At 40.5% G+C, this 15,848-nt stretch overlaps 1 protein-coding gene across 1 annotated transcript; it reads right to left on the reverse strand.

The window, feature by feature from the left end:
• Positions 1-5,732: 5,732 nt before the first annotated feature.
• dnaaf10 (dynein axonemal assembly factor 10) lies at positions 5,733-15,683 on the reverse strand. Its single transcript, XM_080450440.1, has 8 exons — positions 15,427-15,683; positions 14,536-14,636; positions 13,308-13,438; positions 12,207-12,308; positions 9,866-9,981; positions 9,021-9,155; positions 7,185-7,282; positions 5,733-6,005 (listed from the first exon to the last, which is right to left on the reverse strand). Exons 1-8 carry the CDS (start codon positions 15,610-15,612, stop codon positions 5,798-5,800), a joined length of 1,077 nt encoding a protein of 358 aa, XP_080306566.1. The 5' UTR covers positions 15,613-15,683; the 3' UTR covers positions 5,733-5,797.
• Between the last annotated feature and the right edge of the window lie 165 nt (positions 15,684-15,848).

Raw genomic sequence — 15,848 nt, forward strand, 5'->3', positions numbered from 1 at the left:
GCCAGGTGGCGGTGGTGACCGTGCCCAGAGACGCACATGCCCTGTGTATCCTGGGACTGGCCCAGCTGGATCAGTGTGACAATGAACCTGATTCCATCAGGTCAAAGATAGCCTTGGCCAATGCTTGCCTGAGCTTCCGAGCCAGCATCGAGCTGGAGGGCCAGTCTCAGAGCGGAGAACCCCCTGCCCAGCTGCACGGTGAGGCAATGCAGTGTTGGTTTGCACCGGTGCACTGATCAAATGTTAAACAAAGAGGCTGAGATGAAATCAGTGTATATGTAGTCCCCTGTAGCCAGACAACTATTCCACAATCTCCGAATGCTATATAGAGTCTGGAACTACACCTCCTGAAATCCGAGAGAGGAAGCTCGCACTTCGGTTCACGAAAATATATTTAAAAATATCTTTACATTTTATTTTTTAATTTCCATTTCTGCTAAGCAGCAAGCTATATATACTTAGATGATTTTGATTTATATTAGGATATATTTGCGCTACTGTAAAGACAAAACGGAAGTGGGGAGGAGGCTTCACATCCGCTTTATATTTTAATTATGATCAGAGCTTCCGTGTCCCAAACTGTATGACCGGAAACATTTGAAAATTGTGGGAGGCAACAGTTTGGCCACACGAGACTAGTGTATATGTAACAGAGTAGAGCTGTCTGAAGCCCAGAAGCCTAATATCTCCCATGATCAAAGGGGGATTCCCCTTTGAATGAATGGCAGATGCGTGGTTTCCCTCACAGGAGACCAGGGTTCGAATCCAGGTGGTTACATATAGTGGACAGGGGTGTTGGTCCTGCAGGAGATAACAATACTCGGCGGTCGGTGCTGACTCTAATGTAAATTAAAATGCAATGTTTTGCGCATGTGTGTGGCTGCTGTCCTGCTACCCATGTGATGGCATTAATATCTGCCTCCTTGCTCTCTCTCTCAGAGCAGAAATGGTGGCAGGATAGGCTGGACGTGGAGAAGCGGAAAGCTGCCAAGCAGACACCCAGCCAACTGGCGGGAGGGAAGGGGCCTTCCGACACCGCGGCGGCCGGCAGAGGAAGTGGGCGTGGCAAGGGAGGCCCCGGTCGATGGGTGGCGGCCGCCGCAGCCAAAGCTCCCACCGCCGCCGCCTCCTCCACCTCCGCTATGAGGGGAGGCAAGGCTGCTCCGCCTCCTGCCAAGCCCCCCGCCGCCAGGTGAGTCACCGTACAGTTTGAGGCTGCGGGTCAGGCTGCTTTTGGGACATTGTTTCTGTTGTTGTTTGTGCATATTTTTTTTTTCATTTTTTTCATTTTCTTCACAAATGGGTTTTAGCTGAGTGTGTTGTTTTTGGAGAGCAAATACAGTATTTATAGATTGCTACATGCTGTTTTACCTGGAAAATACACAGTAGAAGTAGGCCTACAGTTTCATACCGGGGACACTGTGAAACACATTTATAGATTAAAGGACTGTATTATTATTATCATTATTATTAGTATTAGTATTATTTTGTAGTATACACTATCCTTTATTGAAAAATTCTATTTAAAAACAATCTGTAATCATTTATGTTATATGATGCTACTGCTTGAATTCTTTCTTTTTTTTTGCTCCAATTATTTTTTTTTAAATTAATTTTAGATGTATATTTTCTTCACCGGTAGGGGGCGTGGTGGAGCGGCAGTAAAAGCAAACGGGACTGCCAAACCTCCCAGCAAGCCCGGCACCAAAACCACGCTCTCCCGGAGCAAGTCCAGACCTGACTGTGATCCCAGCTCTGCTGAGAGGACAGACGGTACAGTAGGGCTGCAGTGTGCTCACATGCACACTCTGACACACTGCAAGCAGCAGAGCCATCAGCCATGTATTTGCAGATGTATAGATTGCATGGTGAATTGGTGATCTCTCAGTATCCACGCAAGCCTTGCTGAGTCCCTTCCTGACACATTCGTTTATCATTTCACACAGTTACATTACACCCATGACATATACACACGTTATCAGTGGTGTAAAGTATCCAAGTACATTTACTTAAGTACTGTACTTAAGTACAATTTTGAGGTATTTGTACTTTACTTGACTATTTCCAATTTCCAATACTTTTACTTCTACTCCATTTCGGATCCAAATGTACTTTTACTCCACTACATTTATTTGAAAACTTTAGCTACTACTTACTTTGTAGATTTAGATTTTTATTACAAAACATACAGTACATTAGCCCTATATACATTTCAGCCATTTGAAAATAGCAGATCTACAAGCTCACAATGCATCGCGAATCGCGATGCAACGCATTGTGAGCTTGTAGATCAGCTATTTTCAAAAGATTTGTATACATTTCATACATTTGAAAACGTGTGAAATGTGACCTTCTGCATAATGAGTACTTTGTACTTTTGGTACTTTAAGTACATTTTGATAGCAATACTATTTCTACAATGCAGTATTGATACTTTTAGAACATTTGAGTACTTTTTCCACCACTGCACGTTATTAGAATAGAGATAGCGTGAACTCACAGACTGTTGCTGGCCTCTGATCTAGCAGCTGTTCAAGATCAACTTAGGATTCAAACCCCCCACTATGATTCAAATCAGCGACCTCTTATGTTACAGTTACACGCTTGCATTTCTAACCTTTAGGACACAGGAGATAACATAACTGATGTAACATCCCTCTATTTCCTGACTTCTTCATAGTAGATACAGGAGATATTTAGTATAAGTATTAAGATGTTTCACACACCTAGTTTAAAGGCTCAACAAGGGTATTTACTATTTACAGTAGTATTTATTGTCATATACACATTACATTGCTGCAGCATTATAGGTATCGATATTCTTATACTTCGAGCTCCCTCAACAGTGTGGATAACAATAAAAATGCATTTAAGTCAAGTAAAACTGTATTTGTAGCTCCATGTGCCTCAAGGGACATACAGAAATCATGCATCAAATACACAAAAAAAGCATTATGTACATGTACTGAATCCCAGTGCTGCGGTTTCAGAGTCTGCCATGGTGAACAAAGATCACAGCTTACCCAGTGCTGTGAACCGCAGGTCTCATATGGCTCGGCTGGGTCTGGCCCGGGCACTCTCCCGCTCAGCACGCTCCCTGGACAAGGCAAAGAAGCTCTACCAAGAAGTCATCTCCATGGCACCACGGGTCTGTGGCCAACTTCAATATTTTACATTTTGCATCGAGTGAAACCGTTCAATATGGTTACGTTTTTGGATTTGCATATTCACCACTTACACCCATATAGCCTACTTAGCTGACCGTCGCCCCAGAGGGGTCTACATACTGGGTTCCTTCCGTCATCCTATTTTTTCCCTCCACACCATAATGTCTTCATCAAAAATAGGTCGCTGAATGTTCACATATTATGACATGCCCAGAATAGGGACAATAGCGTAGTAAAATGAAATAACATCATTAATTTGTTCATGGCAATATTTCACGTATATTCTGCTCTCATCACAAGAGCTCTGAGAGATATTACCTCCTTCAGTGACAGATCTAGTTTAAGAATATTTATTTAGACTTTTCAATAGTCCCACAATGTTATGATAGTGTGAGGTTAGAGTTAGAGTTAGGCTTAGTTTTAATGGTGGCCATCAGGGAAATGGCACTTCGGAACAATGCGTGGCACAGTACTTTTATGAATCGGTTAATCAATAAATGAACTGACTCACTCATCCATGATCAGGTCCATGATTCGTACATCGAGTTGTCTCAGCTCCTGGAACCCGCGGACGCCCTGGCTGCTGTGGGGATTTACTGCAAGTACCCCTTGAAGCCCCCGGCTGACCAGAGCATGGATGACGCTTTCATCACGGGAGAGATCGTCCGTCTCCTGATGAAGTTGGAGATGTACGACCACCATCAGCTGGGACCCTGTCTCATCGCCTATGCCAAAGTCATGGGCGTGGGTGAGTGGAGGGAGTTTGGCTGTAATGGTTGCAACAGTGGTGGCACCCATTATAGCAGTGGTAGTAATGATATACTATGCGGCACACAACACCAATGGTTTTGATAATGTGGATTGTGGAAGTTAAATGGTGGATTTGTGGATAGGACTCTATATGAAAAAAACTTGTTATATCAACAAAACGCATCACATTCTGTTTGTGTGACATGCATGATGCAAAGGTTTTGAAAGTGAAACTGGTCAAAGTCACTGGCCACCTACTGTACATAAAAGGGATACAGAGATTACAGACAGACAGATACAGAGATTTCCATAATACTGTATGGGCATTAAATGGGACACAGACAGAAAGACAGATACAGAGATTTGGGGAATTTCGGTTCTGGACAACCTTTTATTTGGTCCGAAGGGCACAACACACCCGCAGGTCCCCTGCAATACACGTCGATTGGTCAGATGGTGCTCGTGTTATGTGTGAGACTGACACATACACACACAGATTCCATGCATTTATGGTTATTGATTGATAAATTGACCTCCTCAGTAACATTTTGTTCCCCAAGTATAATTTTATGACATTTTACATCTCTCTAGATTTGTTTTAATTACAATCCTTCACCTGCTCAACCATTAGTCAGATGAACTAATTATCCACTGTCTGCTTTTTCCTAGTCTGCATAGAGCAATACATCGACATCTTGGATGCAAAATTCAAGACCAGACTTTTGAAGAGCGTGTACGCCGGGATCCATGACAAATCAGAGGACGATAAAGATCTCCAGGACTTCTTCAAGTTCAAATGCTGGACATGATCTCACTGGTGGTCCTGGAATTAATGGGCATATTTATCTTTTTGAACCCATAAGCTACTCACATCTTAACACTCCACACTGAAACAAGATTTACTGAGTGATAATGAGAAAGGCATGACTTTTAATCAAGAATAAACCTTAAAGGGTATTATGTATGCTCTATATCTTTGATGTAGACTCAAACCAGTAAATTATGTCTAATCCTTAACTTCACAGTGCCCTGACTTTATCAGAAACAATATATGGGCTGCAACAAAAGAACATAACACCCGAGAAACTTCTGAAAAGGTCTGTTTAATATTAAAACAAACTTGTCAGACATGAATGAAAAATCACAGTTTTAACAACAGCACAAACAACATCTGAAACAAAACAAAACTGATACTTCAAACAAGTATTGCAACAAAAAGAGGAATTTTAGTCTCATAAAACACAAGTTTCTCAGAGAGGAGATGGAAGTAGATCAGTCAAAGATATTAAACTGTGACCCCCAGAATGTTATCATATAGATTACAGGCTAGATGACGTCAACATCCCAGAAGCTTTTCAATTTGACAGGACCACTCCTAGTTATATAGGCACTGATCCTGAAGCAGACTGTTTGTTTATCCTACAGTTAGGTAGGGTATTACACTCACATGTCAGATACTGACAAAAAAAACTAAAATAATTTGAGCAAAATATTCCATGATAATTTAGGCTTAAACATTGCTGATGAACAAAACATACTTCAACATTTCCGTGATGGCGTTAAACATTGTTAAACAAGTATAAAATAATGGTTAAAGTGGTTGCTTTCCCGGTCTTAATGGGTTAATGAGGACCCAATTATATAAAGATAGGTGGTCCTTCAACTAATCTCCATGGCTGTGGTTGTGTCTTGTGTGGGAAATTGGACTTACCGTCAATCGAATGGTGGTGTCACCACCATTGCACCGTTGCACGGCAGTGTCATGTGCCAAAAATGGCCGACCTACAAGCCTGTAGATTGGCTATTTCAGGCATGCGACACCGTTGTGCGACCAAGTATGAATCTGTCTTTAGTCCTCCATTATCATTTTTAATTTTATTTTACACAGTGTTGAGTTTGGTCACGATGAGCACATGGATGGATTCATCGAAGCTTGAGCACACACACAGGCCCTGCTTGTCGGGGCTCCAGTCCAGGCTAGAGATTGGCTGCGTGGACACAGTGACGTTCTGTAAGAGGTTGACAGAGCCGGCCACCCCCATGTCCACCTCCTCCGAGTCCTTCTTCATTCTCTGGGCGGGGTATTCACTGGAATGGAGATTTGATCAAAACCATTAAAGGGGAAGACCACCCATTTTCAATATTTAACTATGTCATTAATATAGCATAAAGGAGTTGTGTGGAAATAAGAAAATTTTTAAATGTTAAAAATTTTAAATGTTAAACCCAAATTGATTTTGGGTTTAACATTGCAAATTACACCGTGATGACTCATCATGGTGTAATTTGCAATGTTAAACCCAAAATCAATTTGGGTTTAACATTTAAAATTTTTAACATTTAAAAATTTTCTTATTTCCACACAACTCCTTTATGCTATATTAATGACATAGTTAAATATTGAAAATGGGTGGTCTTCCCCTTTAAGTCAATTGGGAGGATCTGGTTACGGTGCAGATGCAACGCTGCCTGCTCTACCAAAACAATAATAAATTGTTAATAAAACTGACATAACAGTGGCATTAATAAATGGTGCCATCATGCCATCATTGTGAGCAGCACTGTATGTACAGTACAATGGCGTAACCGTTTAGTGAACTTAGATCTTTATTTCAGGATAGAGAGCAAGGAAACCAAGGGCAGAGAGAGAAAGGGGACATTTGAGAAAAGAGGGTGAGATTTGTGACATCTTTTGTGACATTTGTTGTCCAATCAATTCCGGATGTTACATTTTGTGTACATTGTGTTTTAATGTAAGATATTGGGAGGGGCATGCTTATCTGGGAAGATTATCCTCTAGTGTGAGGGTTCCAAAGATCCAATATTAAGCCTCCCGATTTTCTCACACAGGGCCGCCCTTATAATAATTGTCAAACATGTTTGATATTACTGCTCCCACCCCCCAAAACAAATTTTCATCGATTGGCACGAATCATGCGGGTGACCTATTTTGAATCCTGCAGCAATTTTCATTGAAAAGCGACAAGTTTGCATGCCTTTTGTCTCCTAATTGATCCATGCTCCATTTTAAAATAAGTGGCACATACTGTAACTAAAGAGTTAAAGTTAAACACATTCCGATTATAATCCATTTCAAGACTGCTGCCTACATCAATGTTAAGGACTGACTCATCTGTACTTTTGAAATATTGTGTGGAACATTTCAGTTAACAGCTTCTTATTTTTCACAGCACGGATATAAAACGTTATTGAATGTCTTCACTTGGTCTGTAATTAAAGCCTATTTTTACAGTGGAGAGGTCTTACTATTTCCATAGGTGTAGGTTGCCTGCACCGCCAGCAGTCATGAAGATGTCTCTGTTCTGAGGCAGATGCCTAACCTGCCAGATGGTTGATTTATGAGCCTGAAACAACAGGAAAAGAAATTACTTGCACAGACCTATTAACCCTATCTTAAAGAGAAACCACACACCACACCCACATCATCCAACTGTAAATACTTGAATTTGAGGTGAATATTTTATGCACAGATTGTTAACCTCTGCAGTGGTTCCAATCTTCCTATGATGTACAATAGATGTAAAAGTGTTTTTATTTATTAATGTGTGCACTCTCTTGAGTTAAATTAATGTAGGATTTAACTGTGTGTAAGAAGCTCTTCCAACCTGTTTAATTCATGCCAGTGGTTCTCAAACATTTTCATCTTAAGGAGCTCCAAATTGATATGTATTTATCTGCAGAGCCCCATTTGAAAAGCTTTTATGCTAGGGGACCCCATAAGAGAGGATTTGTGTTTTTTGTTTATTTCACAATTTTTCTAAACGTAAAAGAAGGGTCGGGTTTAAGTGGTTAAACTGATTTTGATGCTGTATTAACAAATTTGCTGCGGACCCCCGGGAAGCCCCTCAAGGACCCCTGGGGGTCCCCGCACCCCACTTTGACAACCACTGATGAATGCCAACTGCCAAACTGCACTGCTGCATGTTTGATGGAATAGCTCAGGGACGAGGGCAGCCAAAAAACGAAGGGCTGCATCACATTTTCAAACTGGCATCCCAACAGAATCATAAAGTAATTAGAATTGAGCCCAGAAAAGAGCTGGACCATTATAAACAGAGTCTAATGAGTCTACAGTCTACATGTGTTCAATATCGGTCAACTCTAAAAGCTTTGCCATGAAAGTGAAACAAAGACACACCCGTTGATGGTTGAGTGGTTCCACACCCACATGTACTCTATGCTGGCCTGGGATCAAATCCTGCCAATGTCTTCATCCTGAGCCACCCATTCACTGTTTCCCTCTCAGCTTTCAAAGCTTTCAAAATAAATTAAAAAGAAACACACAAAAGGGGAGTGGAGTGGACCACACTCCTTTAAAAAAGAAAAGAAAAAAACCCCAATCATCCTTTGGCTCTTGGCTCATAAAACGGCTGCACGAGAGGTTCAAACATTGTGATCTGACTCTGCATTCAAAGTTATTTTTTTAATCTAGATCAAGTAAGTAATATGAGAGGGAGACATCAACATTTGTTATTTAAACAAGCCTGTCATGCATTGATGCAGGCAGGGTAATAAACACACACACTACGAGGGAGGCCGGTTACAATACCCTGCCATGCATTGCTGCGGGCAGGGTGAAGAAATCTACCTCCAGCCACTTGTGGATAGCTACACATTGTATGAAATCATTTTGGACTAAAACTTCAAAATGGAAGCTCAAAATTCTTCATTCACACTAGTGATGTTCTGGCTGTTTATCGCTCTGTGGAATTGGACAAATATTTGGAGAGCTACGGGTCTCTGATCTTGCTCTCAGACATTCCCAACAGTTGGCGAGCATGGCCAACCTGCTCTAAACCGAGTGAAAATGTGTTCTTTGCATTTTCCCAGAACAATCCACACCTTTCTGTCCTCGCTGGGCCAATGTCGTTTTTGGCCAACGACCTCACGGCTGCGAAGCACGTTAGACAAACATGACTGCAAACATTTCCAGCTGTAAAAATGTGCAAAATCTGCCCCTCCCCTCCCTCTCTTTTTCTGTATCCTGAAATGCTGAAAAATAACCTTGGACACCTTTTCCATATAGAGGAGCCAAACATATGTCTGGCTGTCGGTTTCTCTCTCTCCACCTGGGTTGATTACCTTTTCGGAAACAGAGGCGAAGCCCTTGGTGGGGTGTTGTGTCCTCATGTCAAAGACATGGAATTTTCCCTCCAGGGAGGTGGCCACCAGCTTGTTCATGTTAATGTCTTTTCTGTCAAACTCGACACAGCATACCTGATCACAAATAAAGAGGACATTTTAGATAGCAGAAGAAATTGTAAAGAAAAATGTCTTATTTACTACTTCAGGTTAATATCTTGTTATTAAACTACATTTACAGGTGGGACTCCTTGTCAATGCTTTCATTTGATTTGAATGACTTTATAAAGCATGCACACAATAGCATATCGTCGATGTCAGGCAGAAACCAGCTATCTACATTTTAAAATGTTTTTTTTATCTCCACATTAATGGTCAAAAACCTCCTAACTCCACTTGAGCTGTATTTGGGTAAAGTGAAGATAATATAAGGACACATTCAAGTATCTGACAATGTATAAAGTCACCATACCAACTTTGACGAGGCAGTGTTTTTTTTTCATTTCCTGAAAAGTTAATATTTTGGACATAGCTGGTTTCTGCCCAACAGCAGAGAAATACTACATAATGCCAAACATATACAATTTTGTTACTACCACGTCGACCGTATAGACTAGAGCATATAAACAAAAAATAGAATAGTGATATACAATTCAATGAAATTGAGTGTTGCTGGTTCCTCTGCTGTGTGGGAAACTTGCAAACAAATGATAAATTGCGCTGCTGATAAACATTAACTTTACTGCCCTCAAACTAGAGGCTCTTGTTTTGTTTGGAAATACAAGGTTTTGATCTGGCAGTAGCAATGGCATGTTATCCACAGCTGTCCTGAAAGTTGATCTCACCCCATTTTTTATGTTGGTCTCCCACCGTAGCGACATATTCCTGAGGTCAAACACTTTGATGTCTCCATTGTCGTATCCCGCGCACACACATCGGTCCTCGTCATTGAAGGCATGACCTGCATTCAGGGGGTCATAAAAGCAAGATGAAACTATCTTAGAATAAAGGTCTAGATAAATAGACCTTTATTGATCCTGTCCTGTGAGAGAAAATCAGTTGCCATTGGCAGTACAGCAGCAAGAAACAGAGCAGATACAGGAAGAAAAAAAGGAACAGTATCCATACAGTATACAATAACACTATAGAATGAAGAGGGATCTAGGGACAGCAGCGGACGTAGACAGACCTCCAACTTAGACAAATAACACAAACAATATCAATACAGTATCAGTACAGTATAAGCATAATATACAGTATATAGCAAAATAAAACACCAGCGTTTATGGGTGGGAGAGAGGGACATTAGACTATGGGCTGAGCAGAGCCACCATGTACTTCATTGTATAACCTAAATACTTTAACCAAACAATTAGTACAAACATTAGTGTTTGAATATAGTATTGAATATATGTGTCAGAAATACTCTCAGACACACATTATTATGCAGCTCAGAAGTAATCAGAGGATCGTTTCCTGTTCCCTTATGAACTGATGTAAAATTGTTCATTACAGAGCAATGGTGGCCTTGTCTCACACTGGTGACACCTCACTTGGCTAGAGACGAGTATGAGAGGAGGGCCTGCTGCCTCAACCATGGCAATAACCACATTCAATCTGGCATCCTTATTTTCGGTCATTATAAGTGATAATTTTACGTACATTTTCACAAATTCTTCTAAAATAGTAGAACTACGAGCTCAAAAACGCAACCGCTCCATATAAATCAGGCTCAAGTGCTCAACAAAACCACCCAGTATACTAAGTAATATACTAACAGGGCAGGTAGCGTTGCCTACAATTATAGGGTCGAAGCTATAACTAAATGGTCATGGGTTCAATCCCAGCAACTGCCAATGTCCTTTAGTAATAAAATGTAAATGTACATGCTTACATCAAGCTTGATCCACACAGAGTCAAATATTTTGTTGAAAGAACAGGAAGGAAGGCTTTAATTTCGCTTGGCTTCATGAAAAGCATCCAAACCTCAGTGTCTCAGAGAATCTGGAAGAATGCCAACAACTGAAAATCTATTTGATGGGTTTCCATCATACTCAGTAGAATGATTTCATGGTGACCTACTGCAAGCCACACTGCCTGAATGCATTCAGTAATATGCATCCCTACACTGTTCTCTTGCACTTACTGTACCATGTGAGTTCCTGTCGCCTCAGTACCGTCCGTATTTAAATAACAAGATAAGTTGCTGATGTTATTCTGGCAATTCGAAAAGTAAAACACCCTGCTTTCTGAAAACCTGTTTGACAGTGTTGAATACATCTATGAATATTGCTTTGACATGCAAAGACAATCCCACACATTTGTCTCTTCCTTCAAATTACGTTTTTATTAAAGGTATAGTTCACCCAGTTTTTTTTTAGTTTTTGTCGCATTCCTAAGCCAAACACAAAGGAGACTCTTTGTGTCATCAAATTATTGGCTTATAGGAATGCAACAAAAACAAAAAAATATCCATGAATTCAAGTCTCCATGGGGTGACTAATCGATAGAAAAAAAATCATTTTGGGGGTGAACTATCCCTTTAAGAAAACTCCATAAAATCATTTCAGATTCTAACAGGATGAGTTATTCCATATGTTCTGTAGGCGACCAAGTTTCCTCCTGTATGACAGACGCCAACTTTACTGAGATGGAAAGCTTTGCTATACGTCAAACATAAAGAACACTAAGTAGTAGTACTACTTGACCGAGAGCCGTGGCAATCTGTGTGGAAAATGTAGAAAGTGGGTCAGAAAATTTGGTGAATTCAGAGCAGAAACAATTATGACCCACTTCCTCGACCCATATCGCACATAAAAGATGGGCATGCCATCTAGAAATGCACGCAAGTGCTTTTGGCTGTGCAAGGTATTATTTTTACCACTGGCACTTAAAGTGGGGTCTGGGGACCCCCAGGGGTCCTTGAGAGGGTTATAGAGGGTCCCTAGCAAAAGGAGGAACAATTTAAACACTTGGGCATTATTTAGTTTTTTGGCTATTCGAAAATAGCCAATCTACAAGATCACAACATTTCGTGATGCAAGGCGTTGTGAGCTTGTAGATCTGCTATTTTCAAAAAATGTTCTCGTATGGGGGTTCCCCTGGCACACAAGCTTTTCAAATGGGGTCCATGGGCAAAAGCGTACACATTTGGCATAAAAAAAAAAAAGTTGTTTTTTTACGTACCAAAGGCAACAGTCCAGCAGTCTCTCTTGGTTTCGCCCTCCACAGGCTCCATGTTAGCCACAGGTGAGTCTTTCTGCCTGGGGTCCCAGACCTTCACTGTACCTATAAGCAAAGACCCCATTACATCACAAATCTGTCATAATAACTGCTGTATAATCATCAGACCGTGTGTGATATTTTGCACTATTTTTCTGCACTAGGATGTTACATTAATCGCTGCCATTTTATTCTGCAGGAAAAAAAGTGCTAATTTAACTATGATCAAGATGAACACTCATTTTGCTGTGTATGACTACACATCTGCTGCTGCAGATGTAAGTCAGCACAGCAGTGCCAAATACCTAGTGGATCACTACCATACCTGGAATACATTCCTGACACTCCATCAAGCAAAAGAGGCAGTAACATCGTGGTTATCACCAATCATCTGCTTTAAGTGTGTCATTCTGTTCCTTCCAAATGAAGATGCTAATTTATTCCCGGCCCTCTTCCATGGGCATTGAAAGCTTTTTGTGATATGCTCAAAATGCCAATCAATATCAAAAATGTTTTAGTTCTGATGATAAGTGTGTGATGATGTGTGTGTGTGCGTGTGACCAGGGAAAAGAAAAGATTTAATGTAACCAGTGATGGAAGAAGTACTCACATGTTTTACTTAAGTAGTGTAAAGTATCAATACTGCAATGTAGATGTACACTGTTACAAGTAAAAGTCCCGTATTCAAAATATACTCGAGTAAAAGTACAAAAGTAGCCGATCTACAATGTGTCGCATCGTGACGCATTGATGACTTGTAAATCTGCTATTTTCATATGGCTGAAATATATATAGGGCTGAGTGTGTTTTGTAATAATAATCCAAATCTACAAAGTAAATAGTAGTTTTCAAATAATATGATTGTAGTAGAGTAAAAGAACAATATTTGCCTCTGAGATGTAGTGAAGTAGAAAAAAGGTTTAAGTAAAAGTACTGGAAACTGGAAATACTCAAGTATTGTACTTAAGTACAGTACTTGAGTACATGTACTTAGTTACTTTACACCACTGGAGATTTACGCAACAGTAAAAGACCAGCCTTTCTTAGGATTGAATGTTTTTTTACCATCTCTGCTTCCTGTGACTATCTCCGGGGCTCCATCCCCAATCCCCAAGCCTCCAACACCATCTATACAGTTGATGATCTCCTTATGAGCTTGCACAGAGTACACAGGGGTGTCCGGCATTTCCAGATTCCTGTGGACAAGACAAACACTTGCATTACAATATTTAACATAAGAAATAGACTCTCTAAACCAGTGGTTCTCAAACTTTTTTGAACTGGGGACCCCCCATCCTGACAAGCCCTTGGAATTGTAGGAGTTGAGGCATTACATCTAGTTTGACTCGGTTCCACAGATAAATATTGTGAAAATAGCCTATATTTTGTTGATTACTTTTGATGCAGTAATGGTCTTCTTTTTTTTTTTAGGTATTAAAAAGGTCTTAAAAGTCCCTAAATTGAGGACAGTGGGCTAACACCCACTTTTTTACTTCTGTAAACTTGTGATGTGACAATAAAGCTGATTCTGATTAAACTAATAATGGTCACTTAGGGGCGGCCATAGCTGAGTGGTTAGTGAGCCAGGCCACACGAGCATATGTGTCGATGAAATTAAATTTGTCCCTGAGCAAGACTCTTAACCCCTAATTGCTCACAGGTTCTCATTGGAAACAAGCCCGCAAGGACTTTCATGAACGTCCTGTTAAAAGGAATTATCCTTACTTGACTTTCAATTCAGGAAAATCACAAAGTGGACAATCTAATTCAAATACGGAGGATATTATTTATCTTTTTTTTTGGGGGGGGGGGGCTTCTAAGCCTTTATTGACAGGACAGCAGGCTGACAGGAAATGGGGAGAGAGAGATGGGGAGTGACATGCAGCAAAGGCCGCAGGAATCGGGACTCAAACCCGCGACACGCTGTCAGGCTACACTGAGCCTAAGTGCCTGGACCTATATATATTTTTACCACATAAAGGTTGTGCACTATTCAACTCATTTTACAGGCTTACGTCAAATCCCTTTATCATGAAAACCAAAATCTCTGCCTACATTTTAATTCATTAAACTGAATTGATCCAAACCCTGCAAGACAATAAGATATGTTTCATTATAAAAGCATGTGAGAAAGTGAAAAAATAAATAAATAAGTGCACATTCCATCAAATGACATGCATTGGTAAATAACATTATTTAAAAAAGAGATTAAAGTAATTGCAGTTTCAATTTCAACATGTCTGGTGGCTAGGCTCATAGACAAGACATTCTGACCAGTACAGTGCATACATACCAGATGCTGAGATTGCCATCAAAAGCCCCAGTCGCTATGTGTCTCTGTTGTAGAGAGGTGGCCCCAAATGTCCCACACTTTATGGGCTTTGCTTTCTCTACCTGAAAGACAGCGTTCAATATGTTCCATGTTTCAATTTCAAATGTATATTTTTGACCATAATATGGTCCCAAAAAAAATACTTCATAGAACAGATTTTCTTGCAACTGGATTCCAGTAAAGTGCATGATCCAACTCTAAAGCTATACTTTACATAACACAAACAACATGATGAATATTTTACAGTGGGACGTGGGTAGTGGTAATACAATGAATGCAATTCGCGTGTGTGTTTGTGTGTGTGTGTGTGTGTGTGTGTGTGTGTGTGTGTGTGTGTGTGTGTGTGTGTGTGTGTGTGTGTGTGTGTGTGTGTGTGTGTGTGTGTGTGTCAGAACACAGGAAATTAACATATACTATGTTAAAAGGTTTCTGGGGGAGGAGGGTTTTAACAGTGTAAACTCCACACAAATCCACACTCGGATGTTGGCAGGCCTGATGTGTGCTGTGTGTGTGAGGAGGGGTGGGGTTGGGTTGGGTTGGGTTGGGTTGGGTTGGGTTGGGTTGGGGGGGGGGGGTATCGTTGTGTTATCGGTTGTTATGGAAACGTGACTACTCGACCTTAGCTAGCAATACTCTCATTGTCAAATGTGGAATACCAAAACATTAATAAATAAAAAGTTGTAAATACATTTATGTTGTCAAATGCGGAATACAAAACATGAATTAAAAAAAAAGGAAATACATTTACGTTGTCAAATTTGGAATACAAAGAAAAAAAAAATGTAAATAAATGCACGTTCTTAAATGTGGAATACAAAACGTTAATACAAATAAAAGGTGTAAGTAGGTTACCTCCTTGACCAGCTGAACTTCTCCATGTTGCACCTCATATATCTGCATCACTCCAGTCCCTCTGGCAAAGTTCCCCATGCAGACAAACTTGGCGCTGCAAGGGATCCATTTAGTGTCAAAAACAGTGTAGTTCACACTCTTCTGTATGTGTGCAATGATCTGGGGCTTTTCGAATGGCGTTGACATCTTTAGCTGTAAGGGAAAAGTGGATGTTTTCTATTTTCTTTCCCCTAAAACTAAAATGCTGATGTTTTGTTTCACGAAATGCCAAAACAAAACGTGACGCGAAAGACCCCAATGCAACGGGTATTCGGCAGTGTTGCCAGGTTTTGGGAGAGAAACAAGCAAACAGGACTATGAAAACAAGCCCAAAAGAAGCGACTAGGCCACATGAGCCCTTTAAACCTACGGGTATATATACA

The sequence above is a fragment of the Gymnoscopelus braueri genome (genome assembly GCF_963280865.1).
Source record: "Gymnoscopelus braueri genome assembly, chromosome: 14".
NCBI classification, from domain to species: domain Eukaryota; kingdom Metazoa; phylum Chordata; class Actinopteri; order Myctophiformes; family Myctophidae; genus Gymnoscopelus; species Gymnoscopelus braueri.

Excerpts from the sequence above, each read along its gene's own strand:
- dnaaf10 (XM_080450440.1), bottom strand. The coding sequence starts at position 15,612 with ATGTCAACGCCATTCGAAAAGCCCCAGATCATTGCACACATACAGAAG. Across the intron at positions 12,309-13,307 it reads AGTCACAGGAAGCAGAGATG|GTACAGTGAAGGTCTGGGAC; the intron begins GTAAAAAAACAT and ends CTTTGCTTATAG. Across the intron at positions 6,006-7,184 it reads AACCTACACCTATGGAAATA|TGAATACCCCGCCCAGAGAA; the intron begins GTAAGACCTCTC and ends TCTCCATTCCAG.